General features: G+C 34.1%; 1 protein-coding gene across 1 annotated transcript in view; it reads right to left on the reverse strand.

The window, feature by feature from the left end:
* Corin (corin serine peptidase) overlaps positions 1–16,595 on the reverse strand; it is a 109,827-nt gene that overhangs the window by 82,170 nt on the left and 11,062 nt on the right. The window contains exon 2 of the mRNA XM_073082413.1: positions 6,370–6,478. Within this exon, the coding sequence (XP_072938514.1) occupies positions 6,370–6,385 (16 nt within the window). The 5' untranslated portion in view covers positions 6,386–6,478. The remainder of the gene's footprint in view (positions 1–6,369; positions 6,479–16,595) is intronic.

Below are 16,595 nucleotides of genomic sequence, written 5' to 3' on the forward strand. Positions count from 1 at the left end.
ATTATTTTTATGTGCCCTCAAGATGATACAGGGAAGAATACTAAAAAACTACGTTATTTTAAAACTTCGTTCTATGCCACATATGATTAAAAATATTTTACGGAAATCAACGGGTCTAAGATCCCGATATACGATGACCTTCACCGAGCTGGTTAGTGGATAAAAAGTATTTTAAGTTGAATTAAACATGTCGATAATTATATTGCAAATGGGTTGTCTAAAAAATTTCAGACCAGAATATGATTTTTTATAATAAAAAAAAACATTTTTTTTCTTAAACATTTCACTAGTCTGGTTTATGGACAAATTACATACCAATCGAAAGTATGAAGCCTATAGAATATGCAAATGTTCGGTTGACTTTTCCTGTCACAACCCTTGGGTAAGCGCGTATAGACGGGTAAACAAGTTGGCTTACCCAAGGACTATGACAGGAAAAAATAGTGAACCTAAGGTTTGCATATTATATAGGCTTATACTTTTGATTAGTATGTAATTTTTCTATTAACGAAAACAAGTGAAATGTTTGGCATTTGTAACACTTTTTGACATATTTAATTTGATATAAAAAACGTTTCATCCATTAACTCGTCTTGTATCGGGATCTTCTACTAAATAGAAAACAGCTCATTCAATATTCTTAATGTAGAGACCAACGTATTTACCTGTAAGAGATTCTAAGGGGAGACTACCCAAACAAAAGGACAGTAAAGAAATAATATTTACCGAGGTTTCACTGAATTACAACAGCACATTGTGTATAGAATACTTACTATATATAACAAAACAATTAGTCGTACTTTCACAGCGTATTTGGAATAATCAAAACTAAGTTTATCTTGTTAATTATCTGTAAATTTATCTGCGGTGGTTACTAAACTTGGATCGTCAGAAGTAACTTTGTTACTAAGTCGATATAAATTACCTTGTAAATACAATTTATATAACTTGAATTATATCAGTCGTTATTATAGTTTAGTATAACATTTCATGCTAACCTCATGTAAAGGTCACTCTTATGACTTTTTCCATAATGGACTTTGACCGTAAAAAAGTTTTATAGTATTTAGGTATAAAATGCGAATATTGTGCAGTTGCGAATAATAAACAAACTACACTCATTCGTATTTACTCTAAATGAAATAATAATGAAATTGCAAAAAAGGCTCCTAAAAGTAATTTTAAATATTTTATTGTTTCGTCGGATGGTCACTATAAGCAAATTTAGTTCACTCAACTAATTTCTAACTTCAAAAAGTTCCCAAGTTGTATGTTTTATTAATGAAAAGTAGGTACTAATAATAATAGAAAGTTTATTAATAACGTAATTTCTATAGGAAGTTGGGTAATGTTCAATCTATCTGATAACAATAAGTAAACCTTCAAGATTTGGTAAGTATTAAATTATTTACACGACCTTTTTTAACGTATAATAAAAAGTCTATCGATACGACTTTCAATACACTTTTATTTTACATTTTCAGCGGCAAATTTTTGTCGTTTAGCGATAAGTATGAACTAAGTTCATAAGTAGACTTTAGAAGCAATTTGTACATGGACATAATAAGATTGAGGGAAGCCCCTACCCGACGTCCAAAGTTGCTATTAAGAAACCTTATTGACTTACTGATTAAATTAGGCGTATCTGTCTGATACGCGCCGATACGTAGTGATTACAAATGATTCATAATAGTTTATTACCTTTCCACTTACGTCTCCAATATCCTTGTAATAAAAAGCCCTTTACGAAATTTCGCCGTAACTATCTCTGTTTGCCAATTTGCTACGTCACTCCTTTTGTACATAGAGTTAGAATAGATATAATGTTTTGGGGTAGATATAAATGTAAGATTTTCTATGCCAGCATAATGTCGGGTAGGTGTTCTGTCATCATTACAGTCATTGCAGAGGGTTTCTATGATTGATTTAGCAAAAGGAAGATCTACTCCCAAACTAAGTTGAGGAGACCTCGTGCTCCAACAGTCTCAGTCCAGAGCTCGCATACATGCAGGATTGCGAGATAACTTCAAAAGCGTGATTTAAAATCGTATGGCATCATCTCTTGACAAGTTGTAGAAAATAGACGTATTATTCCCAGTTCACTGACTACCGCATACAGTGCCATACATGAACCATAAGTGAACTGAGATTTCCTTTGCTTCTTTGATTACATAAAAGTCATTATTTACCAATATTTGAGGAGTAGATAAATTATCGCAGTAACAACTTACACATACTTACAAAAAAAACATATACTACAAAATCACCCAGAAAAACAGTGATTCGACTGCGGTCGCTGAGTCCGTGTAACTAGATAACCGGCTTACGTTTATCTAGGCGTGGCGCACTGCCGCCGTCAATTACTGATGTTGCTTCACCACTTGTTGATATAATCTGTAGGTAAGGGTGAGAGCTGTTGCTTCAACTTTTTGTTTGTAAACATCATACTGGGTTTTTAGTTTTTGTAGCTTGTGGTAATGAGAGTGATACTTTTAAAAGTATCGCTACGCCAACTTTATCATCGATTGTTCCGACTTTTTTTATAAACAACAAACAAATAAACAAAATCTTTATTTCATAAAATAAAACAATTTTAGTACACAATGTTATTAGATTTAGGCATAGATATGTATAGATATCTCACCGCCTTGTAATTGAAGGAAGCCATTTAATGGCTTAAACGGCTGACAATTCTATCAGTCGTTCAATGGCTGGCATAGCGTAATTTACGCAGGATAATGCCGACATGCGCAGTAAAGTAGTGTAAACGAAATCGAAGAAAAAGTGCGGAGAAACATCGTTTCATTCGTAAATGATCTAAAAACTACATTTTTTAATATTTTTCCAACACGAATAGAAGACGGTGACAATTTCAATTGTTAAAACTGGTTACATTTTCTTGTTAGGAGTGAGTGATGTTTACTAATCTATGGGTGTAGGGTAACACTATATTAAAATTGGACATAACATTTATCTTCAGTTGCCTAAACTGGGCGAGAACCTGTAATATAGGCAACTGAACTCTGCCGGTGTGAATCTAGCATACTATAACTATAAACATTAGTTTGACTAAGGAACTCTATGTACAAAGTTACAGAAACAGGAGAAGTAATTTTAAGCATAATGACTATATAGTGTAACGTTCTTTTATCTTATTGTATATAAAATTGTTGTGGCACAATATTAGTTACCGTACTCCTCCGAAACAACTTTACCGATTTTCACCAAATTTTATATGCATATTCAGTAGGTCTGAGAATCGGCTACTATCTATTTTTCATACCCCTAAGTGATAAGGGTTGTTCACCCTTAACATTTTTTTATTTATATGGCAACACAACGTTTGCCGGGTCAGCTAGTAACAAGTATAATATTCATGCTACATTTTAAATTTGCATATTTACAATACTTCACAAATTTAAAATATTGGGTTAAAAAATTATACGAGTTTCGAAATTTATTTATCGTTTGCACTGTGCATTGTTTCGGTGAAATATGATATTTCCAGTTTAAAAATATTACGTGGAATGACGCAATTTAATGTTATAGAACGAAATATTTTGGTTTACATGTAATAGAAACTCCACTGTTATGTGTACAGCCTCATACGTGAGAATTCCAGGGTTTACATCCCGGGTTGGTTATCATGAACTTTTCAAGGCTATATTTTTTATGAGATAAAAATTACTTTCCTTATCGATGGATCAAAATATCTGAAAGACCGACATAACGTCCTTAAGTACAAGTCAAATACTACATTGATAAATATATTCATAAGTAATTTTTTTCTTAACATTAACGCTTAACCTCTCCTCATTCGGGAAAACATGGGACGATATTTCTTTCAAAACTAAAAAAATAAACAATAAAACATTTACAATGAACTTGCGAATCCAAACACATTTGTTGCTACCAACTTGGAACAATGTTTATCGTAAGCACTTCGCTACTACCAAGTGTTTGTTCCTGGACAGTTGTAGGACAATAAACCGTTATGTGATTCTATGAGTTTTCTTGCGTAAGAGTTTGTTGAGAACTCTAGTGGAACTTTTCGTGGTTGGACAACGGATACCTATTTCTGACCATTTTTTTATGGGACAGGACTAAGGTATTTAGTCCACTGATGCTAAGTATCTTTTGTAATTGTTTTTAGAATCATTTATTTAACTTGCAATGTGTATGTTCGGCTCAAATCTTGCAAGTTACAGTAGTCAGACAAAATTAGGCGTGGTGATAATACTTCTATACTGGAACCACCTACTTTCACATTTAAATGTCATACAAAAGAAATAAATGTAACAAATAATTTCTCTCCAATACCTTTTCACGCCATTATTTCATTGTATCAAATAAGAATGTCTAGCAGGAAAGAGGCATTTCCTCGAAACCCCATGAATATATTATTATTCAACGCGTAACAATATTGAGCTTTCCTTAAGAGAAAATAAGTACCTACAAATAGATGAAATGTATTACTTGCTACAATAAAGACTGTACTACCAAATGGCATATTCTGTGTTATAATTATAATTTTGTATAATTATGTCTCTCGCTTACATATTAGAGGTAGATAGAAACGCTGCCATTACGATCTTCATTAAAGCTTGTCATACCTACGTGGATTGTCGTCACAAGTGAAACTTGGTAAATTGACATAATATATTATTATATATATGATGTACCTTTGACATACCATTCCAACTACAAATACAAACTACCATAAAAATAAGTAATTGTGGAATAAGCAGATAATTCAGAAGTATTTATATTATTCATTGTGTTCTTACATGTTACAACATACATAAAAAAATATATATTATTTACAATATTGAAACAATAAACGAGTTTGCAGCTCACCTAATAGTTAAGTGGTAGTTGCCCGTGGAGATCTGTAAATAATGCCATATGGAACAGGTGTTTTGCGTAAAGGCGATCATAGATGTGTTTTTTTTATAATATAGGAGTAGCAGACGAGCATGCAGTCCCCAGATAGGATTAGATATTCCTACCTGAGGTTGGCCACAGATGCACGGCTACCCCTGAGGATTAAACTAGAATGTCTCGGAAAAACTGTCTCCCTTACCACACCCCTCAAAACGGAACACAGCGCTTGACGCTGCTGTTATTAAGTAGAAATTGGTGTGGCGGTGGTGCCGCCGGAGTCGAACCACAAAGGGTTCTACCACCTTCAAACCCCTGAGGGCTAAGACGGTCGCCTCGTAAGTTAGAGCGGAGCTATCAAATAGGGGTTTTCAAGAAAAGTGCTAAAAGAGCTCTTCTTCAAAGCAGCCGCTGCAATGGCTACTCCTAAAGTGTTGCAAATGCCCGTAGGCAACGGTGACTGCTTTCCATCAGGTAGTCCATCACGCAGTCAGGCGCTATTGTTACGAATTGTTTCCATCGTATGAAATTTCTAAAACTTCTAAATTCTAACTTCCGATGAATAAATAAGATATATATTCAACCTCACATTTTGCCTCCACGTAAAAAACTTTGCACAGCATTAAACACGGGCTCACTGAAAAGAACATCACGATGTAAATTTACAACTTCGTAACGGCGCGTCACGTGTGCTTTGTTTGTAAGGGCCTAAGAACGAGTGTTCATTGGATAGAGGGCCGCGAAAACCATAATGTCTAAGTACACGCTACTCGAAAACCATTTAGTAGCGCGACGAAAGATGACAACTTAAGACCGTTAGATGGGACTGTCTAAGTTTGAGGGTAACGTTAAGACCTTCCTGGAAATACGAACGTAATGTTTTGGTGAACTTCGTACCTGTCTTATAGCTTTCATATGGCTAGAAATCGTTTGACTAGTAATACCCGTCGTGGTTTGTCTCCGGACGCACCACTGTCACACCTAATAACAACTCTCATTAGCATTGCCGTGTTTTGTTTCGGATGGTAAGGGTCTATCCCTTAGTACTTATACGAGACGTTTTATTTTAATCCTCACGGGAAGTAATACATTGGTGGATGAGCTCAAGGAGGACTCTAATCCTGAACAGAGTGATTATATGTAGTTGTATAGAAACGGAATTTGCGAAATCAGGTGTATTGTACGCTCATTTACATTTTCTGCCCCTTCAATACCTCCATAAGCTTGCGGCTATGTGTGTTATGTTCATATTAATATATTATGCAATCGATACTAAGATAAGATTTCCAACATAGTCCTCTGAGATTGATTCTGAACCTTTTCCATGTATAGAGAGGGTGAGTTACCGTTAAAAGTGATACATTTGACATAGAATCTGGGTGTAAGATGTAGCAATGGCACCATCGCAATAATTTTGTAATATTCGGACAACTTTAAAGTGACTCATTAATTGGTTATAATTTAACGTATAGTATCTTAATAACAAACCTTTGAAGGAAGCCATGCTGGTTTCCGGGCGGCCCCGCGGTTCTCATTTAACTGTGTCCGCTACTCCCAATGTTTACGCATCTCAGTCTGTAGTGTAGTTAAAGTTTACCTGGAACAAATATTTGGTATCAACCTCTCATAATTCTGGGTTATAGCAGTATTACACTTAGCTGACATGAGCGTCTTTTAAGCTAGGAGAATTTTATATAAATTAACTTATTATTAAAAGGTATCTCTGACCAATTTCATGAAAATACTTTTCTATTTCAAGTTTTACCACTTTTTAATCATTTACTAACCATAGTAGTATTTTGACCATTTAGTAAAAAACGAACTTCTATTTCCTTTACAAAACTTCCGTAATCAGCACGCAATATTTCCCTAACTTACAATATAATCCCATAAAAGTAAAACATCTGATCCGTTTCGTCTAATGCGCCAAAAGAAGTAGAAAAGCAAAAAACATACATTCTGTGTCCCAAATTAAAATAGTTGTGGCCACACAATGGGGTGCTCCACGCGGTCGCGATGCAAATGTAGCCTGCACTGGAGCTTCAAATATTTAAAGCGAATTTCGCGTATATAATAAAGTTTTCGGTGCGGTTTCACAGTGAAATATGCTAGTGGTAACCATGAAAAGATTTGCGTGCGAGTTGTGAATAAATTAGGTGGTAACACTTCATTTTCCGAATGTAATAGTGCCGCAACTACGTGCTTTTTTATATAACATACAAGTAGTAAACAAGCTTGTTGTCTACCTGATGGTGGCTACTACCACCTTTGGACTTGAACATTACAGTCCATCCTGAATTGCATTTCAAGTTATTTTACCTAAATTGTTAAATGTGTTGTAATATTTTTTCGTCCATCGCAAACAATCCTATCGGAATTCATAGAACGGACTGATTGAATTAGACTGATGAAGACTTTTACCTCCCGGCTTTTATTGTATTTCCGGGAAAGAATGTTTTTAACGTAAATAGAAAAATATTTACTGCGTTAACACAATAATGAATAAGTAATTATTTTAACAAGCATCACGTTACCCACTTTATGCTTGTAATAGTAGTTTCAAAGCTGTCAAATTTGTACGGGTTTTAGCAGCTTCGAAAAAAATAATTGCACATTTCTTTTCCCAATTATATATTATTCCCAATATGTAATATCAAATACGACCATAAAATAGCGAAGAATATTTTGGATGGACCTGAAGATTTTGTAACAAGTGTATAATAAAAAACACCTCCTCTTTTAAAACATTTTTGTCGATGTCGATAGGAATAGGTTGACGAAAAAAATATATATGAAAAGATACCTATGTTGGCGAAGAAAAAGTAATTTAAGAATCATTTATCTGGCTGTATAAATTTATGCGTGTTATCAAAAATACCGAATACAAGATATTAGCTGCGGGGTACTTTAGACAGCTTGATCTCAATAATAAACATTGATTTCTGTCTTGGTCGAGTGTTTATGCTACATACATAGATAAGTATAGATATTTCACCGCCTTGCAATTGAAGGAAGCCATTAAATGACTTAAACGTCTGACAATTCTGTCAGCCATTTAATGGCTGTCGTAGTGTAACTTACGCGGAACAAAGCCGACATGCGCGATATCGAAGAAAAACTGCGGAGAAATATCGTTTCATTCATAAATTATCTAAAAACTACATTTTTTAATATTTATCAAACACGAAAAGACGAATTGTCAAAAGGTTACATTTTCTTATTAGGAGTGAGTAATCTTTACTAATCTATGGCTACATACATAAACAATGTATGGAGGCCTCAACAACACAGAAAATATTTGTGCAGCAACGAGAGCTTTCGTGCAAATATTGTTAAGCTAAAAAAACAGCACACAGGTGTTTCTAAATATGACCAAAAAATATTCACCCAGTCTATACGAAAAAAATGCGTCAAAAAGCATAGCGTTAAAAGATCTCCATCGCAACCCGCATCTCGTCCAAAGCGAATAAAATCGGATTGAATGCATTCGTGTGATGAATGTTCGTATGGCTGCTCTTTTGAGCTACATGATACGTGACTTTTTTCCCTTTTTAGGGCTTTAGGAATTGACGCGGACTTTATAAAAGCAAAATTTTTATCCAGAAAACTTTCGATTACTGCAAAAAATTCGAGCGTAGTGCACATATACCGGCGAAACTGGAAATGTTTGAGACATGTAAGCAAATAATTGTTTGAAATATCGAAAAACGGACACGGTCCACTTGATTTTTTTTTTTAATGAATTAACGAAATCGAACCTAGTTCGCCTGACCGTAGGTGCAGGTGCCCGTAGTCATGTGTCGTTACAATAGATAAGGATTATAGTCTTCTCGCCTCGACGCAATACTACACCTGGTAAGGTGTAGTATTGCCTACTACACCTGGTAAGGTGTAGTATTGCCTGGTAAGGGACTGCAAGCTTCACACCCATTTTTATGTCCCACTTTTATCCACGAGTCTTTCCCGCAACTGGGGAGATCTCGAGCGTAATCCAAAACGCCCCTGCAATTTGCTTTCTGCCTAAATTCTCTAATGTCTGCTTTAAAATAAATGGAGTGATATTTATAAAATTAAATATTTAAACATTTTCCAACGGAGCAATATTTGTAGGTTCCGCAAACCCATTTCACATTTCAACGTAGGCTTCCGACCGCTAACTTCAATTTTCATTACACGTGACAGAAGTGAGCGCAGGGGCCGAAAACCTTTTCTACCACGTCCGTGTTTGAATAGGCTGTCGATTTCATTTCCCGAGTATCCGTGCTTCTACCGCATTGAACCTCGATAGAGGAAGTTGATGGGAAAATATTAAATGCGCTACGAACATTAAATTTGTGAAGTATTTGAAAATATTTTTGTAAATGATGACAGAAATGTTATTATGTTCTTTTTTTTTTTAATTTTGCTATATTTGTTCTAATTATAACTTTAAACTACTCCTTATACTATACAAATTACATAAATTAAACATATATATATCATATTTAAGTAGAAACTGTAGTGTTTTTATTACGAGTGGATTGGATAGTGAATGTAAAGTATGTTTCCCAAAGAAAAATAAAATGAAATTACCTTTCTTCTTAATTGTCTACTGTCTTTGTTGACGAAACAGAATGAGTCGACACGAAGGTACCACAATGATCTTTTATCTCGAATTTGCATACGGGCATGTAGGCTGGTTGTATACAATGCATTAACTGGGATTGTTGAAAATTTGGAATGTACCAGTAATACAGTAAATTTTTGTATTCGTAATTAAATTATCATTCGAATAAAATTATTAATATTGCAAGCGACATTTTAATGACTTTAGAGCAAGAATTTTCAAAAGCTTTTCTTTATACAAATAAGATAAAATATTTACCAGCGACATGCACCCAGACTCATTGGCTTAAGTCATATTTTTTAAACTTTAAATAAATAGATATCCTTTTTTTAACTGACTTCAAAAAATGAGGAGGTTTCTCAATTCGACACGTGTTTTTTTATGTTTGTTCGCGGATAACTTTGTCGTTTATGAACCAATTTTGATGTTTTTTTTTTGTTGGAAAAAAGATATTTCCAATGTGGTTCCTTTATAAGGAAATCAGTTCAGTTCAGTTCACTGTCTTTTTGAAACGACTGAACTGACGATGATACTATTTTCCTACCAAAAATACATGAAAAGCCTTGAAAATAGTACATTACAATACGAGGACGAAAAATTTTTTTCTGACAAGTGTGAGTTTGCAGGCCGAGCCGCAGGCGAGGACTGCAATCACACGAGTCAGAAAAACATTTTTCGTCCGCGTGTTGTATAAAATTTTATATTACGGGGTCGGAAATGGGGGTTTTGCGCACGCGAAGCGTGCGTAAAACGTCCATTTACGCACGCCGTGATATAAAATACATTTCATCTCAGAAACTAAAGAAGTACTTAAAATCTCATCTACAAATATATTCAACAAAGATAGACACGAAATCTCTAGAAAAACAGCAGATACTCGTAAACTTATAAAACAGTGAAGTATCCCTTGGGAACTATGATCAGAGGCGATCCGCAATCAAGCGGCGTATTGATGTTCGAAATCAGTTCCCTTTCCCATAAATAAGGAAACGTTTTAATACAATCCCATGTGTATTGGTTTTTTGAACAGCATGCAGAGTGGTTAAATTAAATTGTAAAGCGATAATATTTTGTACATACTTAAGAAACACCGCTTAAACAAGCAGTAAAAATTAAGATAATTTTGCAATAGCCAAGTCAAGCTTCCAATATACATATTAATTAAGAAATGTATAATTAAGTAAATATACCCTTGGAGCCTAAATATAGTATAATGACTTCAAATACCTAACAAGTAATCCCATAAGAACCGAAGTCTATTCGGATGGGATAAATTAGCAGACTCTTCAGAGCTCTCTATTAAGACACTACAAAAATATCTTTTCTCGGTAATGGTTAATGAAGTTAATATATATTTACTCGCATTAATGATTATATTCTAACAAATATGTCTTGATAAAATATTTAGAATATTTATAATAGACAAAAACAAACATTGTTGTATTTCGCGATAAATTCCGCGTAGACAAATTGGACGATTATTTGTCCTAAAATCCACGAGTCCACGAGAATATTGTGTTTTATAGAATATCAAATACTTACTGAAATAAATTTAAAAAAACCTTTTTTAGAATTGCTTGAAGTAGTTGTCGCGGCAAGATGGATTGTAAACATAAGAAGCATTCGATCGAAAGAATAAAGTGAGTCAACGAGAAGCAATCAAAGTGTTGTTTACACTGGAATCGATTGTCCACGTTCTTCCGCGCCTCCGTGCCGTGGCGATTGCAGCATAGTCTTTTTTTTGCTAGTAAGGTATCCAATAGGGTAGGTACATTTACTTTTATTACGACCCGCATGGCGCAGCGGTCACCATCAGTGCGACGCGTAGAACGTTTCCGACCAAACAGATTAATTACTTAACGATTAACTGTCGTAGAGTCAACTTACCCTGATGATGCTCCGTTTTGGAGCGAAACACGTGTTGGTGGTGGTATGTGTGGTGATGTATATTTTTAATTTTTTGCATCTGCACGCATCCTTTGAGAGAGAGAGAGGGCGGTACATACTGCATGATTTAAAATATATGTTACAGTCAAAGTAATCAAATAGCTATTATACATAATGAGTGGTTATTACGTAATACGTACAATGACAAATTTGTCCAGACAATGTGATAAATTAATCACTTTATCTGGCTGTTATATATAATAGCAAGTTAAAGTTAGCCAAAGTAATAAATATGTTATTGTGTAAGCCTTACGTACGGTAAATCTTAAGATTAACTGAAATTATTTATGATGATGATCTTATAGAGTAACTATGAATTATATAGTTTAGGTCCGAATTATCATGATTCGGACCCTTACTTTTCTATTTTCTATTATGTTCCAACCTAACCTAACCAATACCAAGCCTGTATGAAATTCAATAGGATTGGTTAGGTTTGGTTGAAACATAAAAGAAAACCTGCGAGCGAGTGAGTCCAAATCATGTAAATTCAGTATGTATTTAAAATATAAATAAGCGATCAGATATCTAAGGCATGTATTTTTTTAATTACGCATGCCTTTTTATTAAATCAACCCCATAGCTGATTTACGTACATCGTGTACTGGGCGTAAAACACCTCACCATATCTATTTTTTGACATGTGGATCGTTATAAAATTACAAAAAATATAAAGGCTTAATAAAAACTGAAATACACTCTTAAAACCTTTAGTTATACTTGTTTTATTACTTTATCCAAGTCTTTAAAGATATTATATATAATGGCCGGTTAATGTGATTAATTTGTTATTTATCACTTTGACCAAACTGAGTAGATATTATACGCAGTGACTAGATACTATGTATAATTTCTGAATTTATCATTTTGGCTGTAACATATATTCCAACATAGATATTTGTAGCGGATTGTTGCGAAGTAGTTTTATTCTTAACTTAGGATGGATATCCGCAAAGTATCGCCTGATACAATTAACTAGATTAAAGAATGATCAGTTACAAAAGGGACATCTAAAAACAATAGTATTAAACTCAATAACTAATGAGTACAACCTCGTAGACTCAACATCTTTATGAAAAACTAACTTTGATCACATTAAGTAGACGAACCACATCTTGGAAGTGGTATGTTACTCAAACGTAACGACCTCGGTAAAGACGGCATAAAGTTTTAATGAGAGCAAGTCTCTTCGGATTCCTCCTTAATTAAAAGCTGACTTAATTAAAAAACGCGTGTACTCACATGTCGTAGGTTCATAACTCCTAAACGTGCTAAGTGTCTTTGTGGCTCGTCTGCAGCACTATCTCTACTATTACTGTCTTATATCAACAGAGACGACTATATTATTTCAAAGCTTAAAGGAGCAATATGTAAATCATAACAAAACTGCGCCTGATGTTATTTGACAGAAATAGGTTTAGGGGTAGTGCCTCCGGTCGAACTACAAGGGGGTCTACCACCATATCAAGGGATCATGTTTTGACCAAGTCTCAGTAGATAATGTAGATTGTAGGTTTACTCATTACTGACATCACCGTTAAATCGTGTGATAAATAATTTTCTTTGAATAATATTTGCATAACCTTTGATACGAACTCCAAACCTTTTGATCATATTACTCAGTTAGTAAAAGAGAACAACAATGAAGCGTTTGGTTACCGCCTTCGCATATCCAAGCTGAACACAGCGTGCAAACTTAGTGCTTAGTACCGTCAGTGAATAATATCTAATACCCAACAATGGATCTATTTATGTACCATAGAATCTATTTTCCATAAATAGAAGGGAAGTTCTAGCTCTAGTTCCACCGATGTATAATAACTTAGAACGCCTGATATAGGAAGACGTATTAGCATATATCTCACCAAAACACTTTTTGCCAAAGACAGAATATGTTCGATTGAAACCAAACTCACGAGTTTAGAAATGTTATCTTTAATATAAGTTGCTACCCCCAAGTACTGAATTAGAAGGTTTATAAGTAAGAGTACTTGTATTATTATATACGAGTATCACACCAAACGACAGCTATAGTAGACATGTCACATTTGAAATTTTGACGAAATTAAAAATAATTTTAATACAAACCCTAAAACCCCATAAAACATATTGCTTTAAATGACTATTAAAATAATAATAAAGGAGGAAAATCCTCGAGATAAAAAGACCAGTATCACAAATTAAGGACTCGACTGCGATTAAAGTCATAATTACAGAAATAACGAGGCAAGCTCAAGTTGAAGGAAAATGTAGAAGAAAATATAATTAAAACGAGTCGGTCGCGATAAACCATTTTTACTTGCGTTCCTTTTTGCGCCGTTCCGTTATAAATATGCATGCAATGGGACTTCTTTTTAACAAGCTTTTTTAATTTTTAACGATTGATAGTATTATTTTTTCAATCGATGATTATTTCATGTTTTTTTATTGTTTATTTGAAAGTTGTTGTAAATTGAAGATAATAGTATCTACCAATAAATCATATATACTTATAACAATGATTTGGATATCTATATAATTTAACATTAAAATTTCAAAATCACCAAATACTATAATTTACGAAATAACTTTCGTACCGAGCTTAACGGAATTCCAATAAACCATTGCTATTTTTGCAATTTACAACAAAGATATAATGTAGATAGTTGACATCATAATGATAGTTACCAAACCAAACTATCGTATAACGTATACATATCCTTCCAGTAAATTCCTCTAAGTTTCTCAGTACTTGCTCAATGTCAGCTGGGTGTCTGTCTGCCCTTGGTGCGATGCCCTCTTAATGGCGGTGAGGGCTGCCCGCCCTCTTATCCGGTTACCGGATGTAACTCCCATTATAACTATGTAAGTAGTATTAAAGACTCTCAATAGCATTATGATGTCGACTATACTTCAGTTTTAGAGACTTTATAGTTTATGGACTATATTTTTCTATTCTTCTATAAATACTCGTATTATAATTTTACTAATTATGATAATGGAAATAATTTCTGTTTAACACCGGAGAAGTGGATATAATTGATAATTATAATTAATGCCACTTGTTGATAATTTTATGTGATCAGAAATGACGATCTGGATCTGAACTGAACTACTGGCTCATCTTGATACTCCGTTGCGGAGAAGTGGAGAAGGGTCAATACCTGTATCCAATCAATTAATTTCGTTTCTTCCGACGCGCATGAGATTCTAGGGAAATTCAATATTCAAGTAACTAATTGCAAAATGGCTGCCGATAACGACGTTAGCTAATGTACGGTGATGGATGCGTCGCAAATGTTAACGGTTTGGATTCAATTGAATAATACCGTTAGATCAAAAACAATTTGATATATAAAGAACTACGAAAATACTCTGAAAGTGTAAATAATCTGGTGATTACATGGGTTTTAATTTTTTGGCACGGAATCCTAATTGTTTTTTTACCACGCTTTTATTAGCTTGACCTATATGTATGTGTATAACGGAATCTTTGAACTCGATTTTTACGTACTTTTAACAGTCCGATTGTTTAAAATTTTGAACAGTTACCAAGAACCGATGACAATATACGATTTATACAATTTTAGCACTTTTCCTCGTCAGGATCTTCAGAAATCAGGATTAACGATTTTCCTTGTGCGATTTTAGCGTGGTTTTTAGTTTTTAAACTATAATTATCTTAAATGCTAGTTGCCTAAATTACTCCTTATAAAATCAGTTAACTGACAGTGATAGCCCTGTCAAAATCGATCGATCGAACAAACAGATTGACAAAAAAATTAACAATTGTTTATTGTTATAATTGTTGTTATAAGTGGAGGATATAATTATTTCTTATGAAATTTGTAAAAGCTGTTTTTGGCATGACAAATAGACACTGCATTTTTATTTATATGTATAAATTTTAAGCATATATTTCTGTTATATACTACCCGTGTTTACTACGTTGGTATTGGAATATTTTTCGGTTGAAATTTTCGTCATTTTCCTGCTTCCGCACTGTTAAGAAAGGATTCTTATTGTTATCTTGATCGTGATAATGTTAACAGTATACCTTCCAAAGGCATTCATCATTTTCAAAACATTTGACATTTTTGTAGGTCCAACTGCTTTAACAAAATAAGTCGGTTCTGAACGTTGAAATCCTGTTATAAGAGTAAATTCGAATCAGCTATCTATCTACGGCAGAAGAAGTGACTAAGTAGTAGGGAGCTAAAGTTTTAATGATTGATTTACAAACTTTTACTGACATTCCCCAAATGTCCTCTGTATTTTTAACTGTTAATTCTTGTCCTCTGTATTTTTAACTGTTAATTCTCTCCGTATTTTTAACTGTTAATTCTATAGTTAGATTTGTAAATTTGAGTTAGATTACACTAAGCTTCCTGGGTAGCCATACACTGAAAGTGGTTGGTTCATGACCGTTGCTGGATCTCTTGCCACAACAGAAACTCATAAATTATATAGAAATAAAAAACGTACTAGCTTGATTAGACGTACTAACAATGTATTACAAATCATAACATAGTTAGCGCAAATAACAGCATTAGTGCCATATTTCATGCTCCATCGTTACAGCGGTCCAACATGTAGTAGTTATAAAAATTGACCGCGTACCGATAAATCAATTTTATGGGCGATCGGCTCGCGCAGGTGGAGCGTGATAAAGCGGGCCCGATTGTTAATACCATATCGCTAGGATTGGATCAATGTAGAAACATAGCTTGATAAATATATGTCTGCCTACTAACAGAAATATTAATTTGCGCTGCTGCAAATTAAATTGCGCTGCTGTGTTCCACTTTGAAGGTGTAGTAAGTAAGACATACCTATCCGAAGCATTACAACTTAGTCCTCAAGGCAGCAACGCGTATGTAGCACCAGCCTTACGAACCAGCGTCACGTAAGACTCTCATCTTATCTGTACCCTTACCATGAGTTTCCAAAACATACCACAATTTTACGTTACGTTTACTCAATCCTTTATTTTGTTCCGTTTGCTTCAGTAGATTGAGTAAACGTAACAATAAGTAAGTGCTCAAGTCTTATTTGTCTGCCTCACATGTTCGCAAAAAAGAGATACAAAACATAAAGCGACATTTTGTCAATTTAGACATTTAATTTTACGTTACTGACACTATAGTTCTGATACAATCCGCTAGGGGCGCTGATTGGAATT

Source organism: Epargyreus clarus, unplaced genomic scaffold (assembly GCF_041222505.1).
Source record: "Epargyreus clarus isolate Ecla_fem2 unplaced genomic scaffold, WU_Ecla_fem_2.2 ptg000003l, whole genome shotgun sequence".
NCBI lineage: Eukaryota > Metazoa > Arthropoda > Insecta > Lepidoptera > Hesperiidae > Epargyreus > Epargyreus clarus.